Source organism: Anastrepha obliqua, chromosome 5 (assembly GCF_027943255.1).
Source record: "Anastrepha obliqua isolate idAnaObli1 chromosome 5, idAnaObli1_1.0, whole genome shotgun sequence".
NCBI classification, from domain to species: Eukaryota; Metazoa; Arthropoda; class Insecta; order Diptera; family Tephritidae; genus Anastrepha; species Anastrepha obliqua.
The window spans coordinates 67,674,863-67,688,702 of record NC_072896.1 but is presented as its reverse complement, the minus strand read 5'-3'; the positions used below and the strand labels follow the sequence as shown (position 1 = coordinate 67,688,702).

At 34.7% G+C, this 13,840-nt stretch overlaps 1 protein-coding gene across 4 annotated transcripts in view; it reads right to left on the bottom strand.

Annotated features, from left to right (window-relative positions):
- Positions 1 to 12,302, bottom strand: part of LOC129248047 (mitogen-activated protein kinase-binding protein 1) — a 72,726-nt gene extending 60,424 nt beyond the window's left edge. For 2 of the 4 annotated variants that reach the window (XM_054887463.1, XM_054887462.1), the window contains exon 1: positions 11,145 to 12,302. In XM_054887463.1, coding sequence (XP_054743438.1) covers positions 11,145 to 11,210 — 66 coding nt within the window. In that variant the 5' untranslated portion in view covers positions 11,211 to 12,302. The remainder of the gene's footprint in view (positions 1 to 11,144) is intronic. The other 2 variants (XM_054887459.1, XM_054887460.1) reach the window with 2 other exon arrangements.
- Between the last annotated feature and the right edge of the window lie 1,538 nt (positions 12,303 to 13,840).

The following is a 13,840-nucleotide window of genomic DNA, read 5'->3' as shown; positions in this document are numbered from 1 at the left end:
TAAGAAGAACATTTTATTTTTATGTGCGCGTACCTTTCGACAACTTTACGAGAGTGTTTTCTACTTACTCAGGAACCAAAGATACATTTAATTTACAATAGTTGTTTACTACATTGATATTTGGATTAGAACTCAAAATTGTAACTTTGGCTTCAAAGGCAAAACATGAAATTTCAATTAGTCGCTACTTGCAGAAAGCTCTAACGCAATTTATTAAAATCCCTAATATGTTGACCACTAATTTAACACTTTACTGAAAAGAATACAGTAAAATATCCATTGAGAAGCAAATTCCAGGAAACTCATTAATAAGCAACAAATGCTCACAACCATTGCCGGAGATGCCAGTTAAAATCGCGATAAATTTAACAAAAAGAACAACAGTAAGTAGGTATTTATGTATCTGTAGTGTTGTTCAGAATGACAAAAGCCGCAAATTCACTCCCGTCTACTATTTTAGTCAGTATGGAGTCATAGGAAAAAACACGAAATGCAAATTAAATCATTATCGATTCACTTAAAACATTGAAAGGAATTAAAACGTGATTCAATCATTGGTAAACATTTTACTTCACAGTTAGTTAAATAGAAATCTTTAAATGGACTAGGGCTTAATGGCGACCGCATGAAATGAAATGAAGTAAAACAATTGAAATGAGAAATGAAGTAGAAAAAAATGAAATGAGAAATGAAGTAAGAAATACAAAATACATAAATTGATCAGGAAAATCGACAATCCAGGCAATTTCATTATTTATGGCGTTAGTCCATTTACAAACAACTACATGCATACTCGAGTTATGTATATAGTAAAAGCAAATATGTTTTGTGTATTTACACTATTTGTTTGTACCCGCTAATGACGAGCATGTCCCATGCATACTTAATATGGTTTCGAACCAAAGCTAAGGTTTTTTATTGAGGTACGAAAAATTCAATAGTTGGCAGTTTGTCAAATGCTAGTTACGTACCTATCGGAGTAAGCGTTCGAAGATCGCGAATCGGACGTGCAAAAAATTGTAAAGTTAAACTTAACTGAGGTTATTGTAGTACACTTATGTAAGTATAAAAGTACAGTATGTAAATTACAATAGCTAAATTTAGTTTAAAAGCAAACAATGGATTCTTGCCCGGCCACGAAATTGTTTGAATAGGTGGATCATTTGTTAAAAAACACATAATGCCCCTTCAATAACGTAGAAATAGTAGATAATAACGTTCTTTGTATATCATTAAAGTGTCGCTTATGTTTGGGAAATATTTTATTAGTGTATTCTGAAATATTTATGAGCGACAGTAAACAATGTCAAGCGATTGAAGTAGTTTTGAGTTTGTCGTCAAAAAATTGGTTTACATGTAGGATTGCGTATAATAAGAAGTTGAACAAATGTTGAAAGATTAAAAAATATTGAGATATATTCTATGCTGAAATTCTTGGTATAATTGAAAAAGTTTCTGTTGTTTTTAATATTTTAAATTTTTTTGGCGGCAAAATATACTTTTAAAAACTAGTTTTATTTATATAGAAACATTATTTTTGAGCAAAAATTTTTGGAAAAAATCTTTTTGTTCAAAATTTAAACAACATTTTTTCCCCCAAAATTCAGAAAAAAGTGTTTTGCGTAAAATTTTTGGAAATTTATTTTTTTTCAAAAAAAAAAAACGTTTTTTGTTCAAAATTTAAAAAAAAATGATAGTTTTGGTAATTTTTGAAAATCCTGGCCCTCAGATTTTGTTCTTGTATTTGGCTAATAGTTGAGACTGGACGGAATAAGCACGCAAGTCAGTGCAAAATACTGCTCTAACGAGGTGCTAGCATACAACTGTATGTACCATGTACTTGTTGCGACGCTAGAGTAGACTAATATACGGTTATGCATACTTGGGGGTTGTTTTTTTAAAATTACAAAAGAAAAAAAAAATCCCCAAACAGTTTGTACAAAAAAAATATTAATTTTTTCCCAAACAATTTTTTTGTTAGGTACATTTTCTTTTCGAAAACTACAAAAAAAAATTTTTAAATGTTAATTATATTTTATCTTAAAAAACAAAATAATTAAAAATATGTTAATAGGAACTGTTGATATTTTTCTTTACCAAACCCTATACCAAAAATTTCAGCAAGAATAAATCTGAAATTTCAATTTTTAGAAGAATTGACGACAATGCCTAAAATAATTGGATCACTAGACATGGAACAGTTCCAAGGCTATAACATACGCAAAGAGGTCACTGAGATTATTGAGTACATCAGAAATTATCGTCAAAACGAGTCATATGTTTTATGAATATTACCGATAACTAATATATCGCACTCCCAATTTTTCAAAATCAACTTTTTTCTCGTACAGACTGTTTTACTATCATTATCCTCTTAAACTGGAAAATTACCGTAATCTGTCTTTGTGTAAGTTTCGTAGGTTGCTCCTCATGTATCAACTTAAGAGTATGGTTTTTAGTTCGTATGTCAATGTGCTTAAGGTCGAATGATTAATTTTTTAAAGAGTATTATTTTGAGTGGTGTTGCTATTATTGCAAGAAATGAAAAAGTCTGTGGTGTATTAATTGAAGTTGTATCTCTTTATCTAAAAGAAGTGACTGCAATCGTCTGTATTATATTGATAAGTGTTTTTTGATTAAATATTTTTGGTTGTCTCAATTTCATTAGAAATTAAATTTATTTGTTTAAAAAAGAAAATCGGATAAAATTTTACTTTTAGTTTTACATCAGAAGATATATGTTTGTTTACATATTTTGAATAACTATTATAAAAGGCGGCCGCCATAGCCGAATGGTTTGGTGCGTGATTACTATTCGGAATTCACAGAGAGGTCGTTGGTTCGAATCTCGGTGAAGGCAAAATTAATAAAAAAAACATTTTTCTAATAGCGGTCGCCCCTCGGCAGGCAATGGCAAACCTCCGAGTGTATTTCTGCCATGAAAAAGCTCCTCATAAAAAATATCTGCCGTTTGGAGTCGGCCTGAAACTGTAGGTCCCTCCATTTGTGGAACAACATCAAGACGCACACCACAAATAGGAGGAGGAGCTTGGCCAAACACCCAAAAAGGGTGTACGCGCCAATTATATATACTGTTTGCAGTACATCGAATAAACCTCATATGAGTGATAGGGGTAAATGGCATATGCATTTATTGGCTTAGGGAGTGATTTTTGTCCGACAGAAGCAAATACAAATAGCTCTTCGGCACAATATTCTCTAGCAAATCGTGTAGAAGTAGGTTGCAGAAAGAGATCTCGCTCCAGATATGCATAAAAAAAATATTAATGCCAAACGTACACAGCCACCTCGCGTAACAAAGAGCGGACAGCGATGCAATAAAGGGACGAATTACTACGACGTAAAATATTTGATAGTTATTGGAAGTGCAGTGATTCGCAAAGGCAAAGGGAGTTTATAGCTAGCCAAATGAAACCCATTAGCCAAAATCGAAATAAAATAATGTTTTTTTTCTTTGTTGTTAACTCAAAGCTTATTCCTTTTTTTAAAGGAACTCTTGATATAGATGCCTGAGTTATACGTACAGTCATAGAAAAAAAGATAGAAGAAAGTTTCGTTGAGCTTGACCTTCATGGAAAGTGTAACGATTATAGTACAGTAAGACAATGAGTAAGTAATCTATCTATATACCTTTACCATTGCCGTATATTCTTTATTTATTTTTTTTTTTTAATAATATTTTCTAGTCCGCAAGCAAATATTGTGAAGCTTAAAGATAAATAAAGAGCTATTCTATTCAATTCTTATGGAGTTTCTTTTTTCTGTTTACTACTCACATAGCGTTGGCAAGTTTTTTAAATTAAACCTCTTTTATCAGATAAAGAGGCAGAATTAGCGACAATACCACTAACTAAATGAAAATATTGGAGTGAAACAGTCATAATTCAAAATTATCTTTTATTTCCTCAATCAAAATATAAAAACACTGAAACTCTAACAAAACTGGCTTTGAAAAGGTATTTTCTCCAAGAAACGCAATTGGACTGTAATATTGCAATCAATTTTACAAAAACAATTGTTTGCCTCTCCTGAACATTTGGAATTTTGCGAGTTGTAGCTCGTTTCAATTTAGTGTGCGATATAACTCATTTAAGAAATTATCGGCAAATAATTCTTTAATAATAATACTTTGAAAAATAATTAGTTATGGGTCAAGAACTCCAGTTCGAAACAGACATATAGCTGGAATCGTAGCTGTGTATTATCTACGGATGAGTGAAATGCCTTAATATGTATTAACAGAATAACCTGGGAGGAAAATGGGCAGAGTTCGGACAGTTAGTCTCAGCTTAGCTATTTTATTCAGACGCATGCTGTGAAGAACAGCCGGGTTACCATCTTCAAGCGCACGGCGAGTCCATAAATTGTTTTAAATTGATGGCATGGACAACGAAACATCTATAGCTAATTTGGGAGGAGGTACTAGCAGTTCTTAGAAATACGGCCAAACGGCTTACTCCTGCCGTAGGTATGTCTTTGTTCGACTTAAGATTGAGAAACTTTAGATCGAAAAGGAAAAGTAAAGTTTTAGCTGCTTTGCTGCCTTTCGATGGGTCTGTTCATATGAAATTTTACATGTCACATAGCGGCTGTATTTTCATGATCTAGCTTGCAACACTTTTAATCTTTTTACTACGAGTATTACTCACTTGTTTTCAAGGCATTAAAAAACGCAATTACATATTTCTTATTTTATATATTATATAAATGTATATTTTTTGTTTTATACTTTTTAATTTCACTTATCATTCCACATCCGTGCTCAAATAATATGAAACTTCACCATGCACACATTTTTCACTGCCGCTTTGAAAATTCTCACGGTCAAAACTGTCAACATAAACAAAAACCTCTAAGCTATATACAAAACTATTGTAATCCCATGAAAATTACTGCTCTATATCTTCATTACGATTATGGTTTCTAACAAAAAAATGTTTGGGTTAAAAAAATCTATTAAAACCCAGCACGTGTGTGTTTTGTTGTTGAAATATGTAGGCTTACATTTCATGACTCTTCACATATACTTATTTCTAAAACATACAAACACATCTGGATACATTTAGAATTTAAAACTTTTGCTTTTGGACAAGCTGTCTGAAAGTGAGTGATATGCTCGTACTGTAAATGAGTTGCTTCACGTTCAAAAAACACGGACGGCACACATGCATACTTACATATGTATGTATACCGAAGAACATTATCTTCTTTGACGTTTATAGAAAAGAAAAACATTTTTTTTTTTATTTTTTTATTTATAAAGTGGTAGCTGCACTCCCGCTAAAGTGATGTTGAGCTGGCGATAACCGCCAATAATTTACCTGAATAACCGACAGGTAGGCATGGAAAAGCGTACACATACATATGTAAAACCTTTCTATCACATGTAAACAGGTATGTCTGCATCTGAACTTGGAGAATAACAGTTTAACAGACCATCCATCTACATACACGCGAGATATGCAAATGAAGTAATTTATAGCGTTCTCTGATTTCTCTTTTTTTCTGCGCTGCTGTTTGTTTGGTGGTGCTTAGTTATCTACAAAGGAAGTTCAGATAAAATAAATGTATTGCATTTTAAATAGCATTGAAGAGCGTTGAGAAGGGGGAGTAGTTGAAACACGACAACTATCAATTGGAGAAAGCGCTGCGATTGCATATACATTTTTATGAATGTGAAAGAAAATCAATTAAAGATTGAAGCTATAATTAGTTTTGATTGCTGATAATGTCATGCAACGTTATAAATCTTAAGGGGGGGGTAACGTTAATTCATGGAAAAAAAGGCACATTTTTATGATTTTTTTTTGATGACACAGTTAAAATTTATTCGTCAAATCTTTTACTACATAAAACTATAGCATTTGAAGTATATTTTGTGAAATTTTCATCCAAAAAAATTTAAAAATACGGCAATGGCAGAAATTATTCGGACGCATCTAAAAAAAAAGTAGTTTTGCGGTGCCCCTCATAACTCGGTGTTAAATCATCTGAAATCAAAAAACCAAAGTTATTTCGTTATATAATCGTTTTCTCCGGGTAACGCCGAGAGGGTTTTTTGAAATTAAAAATTTTTCGATTTTTGGGAACACGTTAAAGTCAAAAACACGATTTTCGCGTAAAAAATCGGTGAATTAGTTACCGTAAAAACAAAAGTATCAACAAATTCGAAAAAAACTCTTCGGCGTTACCTTGTAAAACATCTACAGAAAAAGTGTTCAAAATTTCAAAAGGATCGGTGCAGTAGTTTCAAAGTTATGAGGGGCACCGACTTTGAAAACGTAAGTTGTGGGAAAAACGCTTTAAAGTACAAATGGCGCGCGGTTGAGCCAGGTAGGTAGCAATACTTACATGGCTGTATCTTTGTAAGTTTTGCTCCGATTCGTCTAAAATTTTCACAGAATATTCTTGAAAGGTTCTTCATTTAAAAAACCAAATAAAAAAAATGCAAAAATAAAAATTTAAAAACGTTACCCCCCCCTTAATGGTTTCGAGCATATATTGACTGAGATTTATTGATTTGTTTGATGGAGACAAAATTGTTACAGATATTTTATGTGTTCCAATTATGGGCGGATGTTTTTAGTTCAATGCCCACGTTCTGTTGATAAATGAAAATATTTGAATGAAAAATGATGACTGGAGTAAAAGTAGGATAAAAACAAAAACACAGAAACACCCAGAATTAGATTTTGCTTTTCTTGAAAAATCGATGAATCGATGGAAATGATGGAATGATGGAAATAATTATGAATATACTGTTTACTTGGAAAGAAAGATTTAGCACTGCAAATTATATCCCCGCAAAGTTGCGCTGTGGATGAGATATGTAAAAAAATGCATCGACTGTTTTTTAGGAGCTTGAGCATTTGAAATTATCTTACAAAACAGAAATATTATTCGAATGCTTGTTTTTACTATAAACTTGTAGATAATTTCATGGCATTTTTTTTTTAATATCATATCCGGAATATTCGGCTACGAGTTACAAATTTTGACTACTTTTGTTTAATAAGCCTGGCCGTAAGGCGTCAATGGGGGCTTGAGTACTGCAATAAATCGATTTTTAAGTGCGCTGTGTGGCAAGTTGCGCCGTCTTGTTGGAACCAAATATCGTCGATGTTTAACTGATAAATTTTTGGAAACCAAAATTCAGTCAATATAGCTCGATAGCGCTCGCCATTTACCCTAACGACAGATCCTTCCTCGTTTCGGCAGAATGAAGGACCGTTGATGTCGCAAATGCTCTAGGAACTTCGCGAACAGATTTTTTTTTTTTTTCAATGTAAACTTTTTTAAATACGATTCTTGAACTATCAGGCATGTTCTGAAAATCGCGCGATTTCAATTCGGATCCGAAATGGCAATTCGTACGATTTTGTTTTGGGTGTTCTGTAATTCGTCCGATTTCATTTAAACTCGAATTTAAGTTCGAAACAGCTGATTTCTCTTTGGCAATTAAACAAACCAAATGACAAAAGAATTCGTTGGCAAAAAATACGAAATAATTTCAAAATAAACGGATTTAATTAAAAAATTATCATGTTTTTTATGGCAGCTTATGTGTTAAACGAACAGGAGCAAGATTACCAAAGTAGAATAGATAGGCGGCGTTTAAGAGACCATTCGAATCCTCTCAGTGCACCGGATTCTACGTAAGATTAGAAATGGTTATACTTTGTGGCATTCATTAAGGTTTTCTACTTTAGATTTGTTTCCAACTATCTCCTAAACAAGTACGCTTTTTTAGAAGTGCTGAATGAAGTAAAATCTTTCGTCAAGGAAACGTCCATACCAATTTTATTAAAGCTGGCAGCAAGTCTTAGGTTTTTCGCAGAAGGTTCCTATCAACGTTCCGTCGGAAAGGATACAGATATTGCTATGGGTAGAAGCACAGTCTCAAAAATATTATCCGAAATGATCAATGCTTTGGAAAATGTTCTGTGTCCTAAGTGGATTAAGCTGAAAATGTCTGAAGAGGATTCTAGAAAATCAAAACTTCATTTTGTAGAAAAATTCGGTATTCCAGGAGTAATAGGGTGTATTGATGGAACACATGTGGCTCTGATTAAACCTTTTGAGAACGAGCATATATTTTTTAACCGAAAAGGATTTTTTAGCATAAACGCAATGATTGTAAGAATGAATTTAAATTGTGTTTCTAAAATTTAAAATTTACTGCCTTTATTTTACAGATTTGTGATTTTGATATGATAATAAGAGCAGTAGATGCAACTCGGCCTGGTGCAAGCCATGACGCTTTCGTATTTAGTATGAGCAGTGCAAAACACTATTACCTATCGCAGTATGAAGCTGCTGACCGAGGGTCTTGGCTACTGGGAGATTCTGGTTTTGGTATAGAGCCATTTCTACTGACTCCATATAGAAACCCAGGCCCAAGATCGGCAGAACACAGATTTAACCAGCAGCATGCAAAAGCACGTAACATCGTTGAGCGTGTTATAGGAGTATTAAAAAGTCGGTTTCGTTGTTTGAAAACTACCCTGCCATATACGCCGCAAAAGGTAGTGAAGATAATAAATGTTTGTTGCGCACTACATAACATATGTAGGAGTAATCAAATATATGACATTGAAACAGAAACCGTATTAGAAAACAATCCAATTGATGAGGAAATTGCTGAAAATGAGGAAAACAGTAGTTTATATAGTGTTGGCAGAAATATAAGAGACTCTATTGCTAGAAATTTAATATTATGAAACATAAAATTTGTTCATATTAAAAGTAAATATATACATAACAGTTCAATAAGATTCTTTTATATTTATTTTTTAGTCTCTATCTCAAGCATTTTAGTTTTAATATTAACTGTTTCCTGTTGCAACTGCTCCATTTTGAGGTAATGCCTTTGATTTTGCTCTATACTTTGAGTCTTCAAGCGATTTTGCTCTGCCAGCAATTCATTTTGTTTCTCAACAGCACGACGAAGTCGTCGAATCTCTTCCCTTTCATCTTCCTGCGATTTTGCAATCTTGTGTTGGTTTTCGCAAATGTTATCTAAAGTGGTGGATATTTTCTCCATACAACTAGATTGCGTTGCCATACACGACTGAAGGCTGTCCTGCGTTGACACTCGTGGCCTTTTTGCAGCTCTCGGGGTAGCCACCGCTTCCCTACTTGTTTGGGGACGTTCTTCCTCAGATTCGATAGCGCTATTATTTTCTTCTGTCCCAAAGCTTCTAGAATGGCTTATGCCCTCAACGGCTGCAAAAATTCCACAAGTTCTTGCAACACATTCTTCGTTGCTCGTCAGTACATGCTTATTAAAGGGTCCACCTCCTGTTGCCCTCGATTCTAGATTGTTATGGGCAACCTTTTTCCGAATGCACCCCTTCCAGTCAGACCATATCTTGAAAAAAGACAACTCAAAAATATTTATTTTAATATTTGACTAAATACTTACTTTTTTCCATCCATTAACATCTTTTTGGGGCGGCCCTTCTGCATTTAGCAGCGTCGTTAGCTCTTTCCACTTTTCCTCAACAGCAACTCTGTCGCCCTTCAAAAAATTCTTCGCCAAATCTGGATGAGATTCCATAAACTCGACTAAAATTAGCTTCTTGGAGTTCTTGTGTTTTCCCCTAAAAGTTTTTGAATAAGTTTTAAATATTTTAAATAAACACTTTTATTTACATAAATATATGCAGTTATTTTGAGTAAATACTCACATTTTGATAAATTTATTTCAACAAACAGTTTTAAGAATGTCACAAACCGCTAACGTTTAAGTTGCCGAAAATAAAACTGGAAAATTTTAACGATTTCGATTTCCAGAACAGGGTGAAAAAACGATTTGCTGATGTTCGAAAAAAAACGAAAACGGAACGATTTACAGAACATGTCAAACGATTTGAAAACGGAAAATGCGAAAATATTGCCCGAAAACGATTTGCAGAACATGCCTGTATAACCATATCTTCTGGTTTGGAAGTTCTTTAGATGGATAAATATTTTTTTGCTTTTAAAATTAAATGCTTCAAAAAGTACTTTTACCGATAAGTCATGATAGGAACCTCTATAGACAGTGGGATATCTAAACAAAACTAAAATAATACCCCTTATTTAGTAATATGTTAAATATTTCAAACTTTACATTTAACGATTTTTATTAATGAAAGGAAATTTTCTTCCGCACATACCGAACTTCATCGAGCCTGAAAAATCATTATGGCTCGTTAAGCAGATCAGCAAGATTTGCTCAATATTCAAATTTACTAAGCCAGTCAATAATCAGTTCGTCAAAGTTGTTCCTCGTAAAATTTGACATATAAGATCCCATGCAAATTAGCCATAACGGTCGCATTCAGACACAATAAATCTATATTATTATTAACTGAAACAAGAAGATGAATGCCGTGACATACCGAAAATTCGAAATTGAAAGCGAAAATCCCGAAAATCACCTTAATACCTTACCTGGCTCGCTGGAATGGGTTTAAATTTGGAACCAAGGTACAGTGAACTTTTTTGCAGAGAACTCAAAATTGGAGAAATCACACCATAGATCTGAAATTTAGGCACCAATTAGTGGTAGCAGCCTTAACCAAACCTTGGTTAAACATTTTTCTTTTACTCCAATCTACTGTCACAAACGGAGGTTTAATAACAGATAATGACCAAGTCCAAGATTCACATCAACCGCAATCAACACAGAAAACCGCATCGCAATGACATCGAACGCCCAATCCGCGAACGCCATGCATCAACGCTGGGCATGGATGTTAAGTTCCTAATCAAGTAGCGATATGCGTGTAAAGGTAACCTGTCCCATGCCAAGGTCAACAAATGCTACGACGAGGGTGTGAAGTCCTTCAAACAATAAATATCACAAAAACCTTAGCAAAGGAAATCGATGTATAATGGATTTGGGTAAAAAGTGGTAGAACTAAAATGTTATGCAAAATGCGCCATAGGAAATGGACTTTTGATACATGGTTTGAAAAAAATTGACATATTTTGAAAAAGAGTAATATAGAAATGCCCCCTTTTTTGACCGTTACCAAGCTCCACTTAAAATTTTTACACAGAAAGTCAATGCAAGCTCTACGGCAAGCATTTTTTGTTGTTTTCCTCCCTCGCAATGGTGAAAAACATTTATTTACCTCATAAGCTGCCACATCCTCCTTGCCATATAGGGGTATTGGCGATGAATTACGCGGTGCAAACATTTTAAACGAAATGCGTTGAAAAACATTGAGCACTGAACTTTTTCAATGGAAAAAAAGCTTATCTAACACAATCAACACAAAAACGAATTAACTCAAAACACAACACTCAAAGCGTTGATTTCGTCTTAATTGGCAGAATGCGAAATTCACGCAGAGATTGAAATATAAAAGTGGGCGTAATGGCACTGAACGGAAAAGAAATGTACGTATGATTAATTTCTGTATTACACTTTGGGAGCTAATTTTAAAGTTGTTGTATTAATTTTTTACTTTTCTGAATCTTTTTTCGTGCGGCTTGTTTTTATGCACATTTTTTTTATATTTTCTTGACGGCCATAAATAATGTGCAAGTAAACGCCCACAAATTCACATAATTTTTATTTATTAATTTAGACTCTGACGGGCAGTTGATCGGGCGGTTGTTTTTCGTTTTAATTAAGGGCGTATGGCTTGCTTTTAAAGCTTTTTAATTCGTTGAGTATTTTTTTTTATATACATAATTCAGACACTTGCTCAGTAAAGTAATTATTATTCACAAAGTGTGGCTGAGTTACCAAACTCTCAAATCGATTGCGTTACTGTGATGCTGCGCTGCAGCTGACTAGAGTTTCGGTATGTTCGGTATTCGGTATTTGATTTTCGTTGTATTTTTTTAATGTTTTTATCATTGATTTGCACAGTCCCTACTTCTATCTATTTGCACATACAAAGTTACTCGGAAAGTATTATTAATTCCGTATTTGCAAACGCGCTTGCTGCCGCGTTTACAAGTCAAGGTCGTTGGAAGCGCAAGCGGCGGTGCGCATTGTTGCAGCGCGTGTTTAGAGGTATCGCGCACAACACTCTAAATTCACTATTTATCTATGAGTTATCGCACGGCAATGTTATTTCTTGTTTACATACACACACGCACACATAGAGCGAATATGATAAAAAGAAAAACTGGTACGCGTTTTCTAATTAAATTGCAAAACAACTATGAAATGCTGTTTCCCGCTTGGTAGCCAAAGTTAGAAATAGTAAAAACAGCAACACTGCAGTAGTCAGGCAATACCTTTCGCTTTCGATGAATCGTAAAAATTCGTGATTGAAATTCGCGTACTTGTATGAAGGCGTGTTTTGTTTTTTTTTGTTATGTTTGAATTACGGCTTCAAAACTTTTTTGTTAGAAGTACTAGCAAAAGCACACTAAATTTTCACTGAATACTTTTTATAATTTAAATTTATTCTTTCAAATTCCTTCTTACTTTTCTCGTAATCGCACAAATTATTTGCAAATTAAATTTTTGTTAATTTTTATGCTTAATTTTGTGTTCATGCTCGTTTCGCTTCGCTTCATAGGTATTCTTTTTGAAACGCTTTATGACGCGGCTCAAATCAAACTGAATTGGCAGCGCAATACGCGTTCGTACAGCGCAAACTCATTCTCCCACTGTAAGTGTACACACACACACATGAGCCGCGACGTTACTCAATCAGCCAGCAAAAGTGGCTAAGATGCAAAGCTAAAGGCAAAAAGCACTACTCAAACACAAAATTAAAGACAAAATCCAAAGTCAAAGTATCCGTGCGCACTCTCAGATGTTGTTGGCTGCTCCACGCGTCGCGTTATGGTTGATTGAGTTTTTGAGTGTGCGCCGCCGATAAACGCACATAAAAATGCTACTCGCGCGTGGCGGTCAAACTTAAGCTCAAATGTTTGGCTTATGTGTCTACTTTTGTTAGCCAGTGTTTGACTGCCAAGGCGGCCTGATTATGGCTGCTGCTCACGTCGCGTGAGCAAAAGTCAAAACGCTAAGGTGGAGGCGGCAAAATGCGGTGGTTGCGGCGTGCTCGGCGTCATCGCTTACAAAATGACTTGCTATTTTCTTGGTGCTTTACTTCCCATTTGCTGGTGTTGCTGGTGGTATTGGAAGGCCTTTCTTTCAATACGCTTTGAGTTGGTTTGGTGTTTAAGCGCAGCCCAGCGCGGCATAGAAAACAATTGTTTGTAAAGCGACACCTCGTTTTTTACTTTCAGACAATTTCTTTAGTTTACAGTTAGCTCAGTTAGCTACTTATTTACTTACATAAGCATAAATAAGTCTGATGTAAATTACTACGTGAAAATTATTTTTTGTGGTGCAATTTTTAAGGTATCGATTTTTATGAAACTTTTGTATAACAAAAGAAACGAACTTATATGGAATGCGCAAGCGACTCTTTGTGCATTCCGTCGTAGCATCTGTGCTACGTGTCGTACGTTAGATGATTAGCTCCCGCCCAAATGGGAGCAGCATTGAGAGCAAGAAAATCTACCGCCTTTGACAGGAGCGACTTCTTGCACTTTGTACACTACCGATATTTGGCAGAATTCTTGTGAGCGCTCCGTTTACTGCAGCTGCTTTGGAGCTCACAGTTTTTTACAGCTGAGTCGTGCATCAATCGAGACACCCAGGTACTTCGCAAGCTGCAATTTCATCTGCTTCCTCCTTTTTCATGCAGTAACGAGGGCCGCTTCCGTTTTCTGTGATGCGAGCTTAAGTCCCACATCCCATAGCCAATGTTGGTATCTTGCTTATATTCCGCAGTGTAGGTCCTAGGACTGATCGTGTGGAACGCCACCAGAAATTTTGTACGTTTTTTATCCG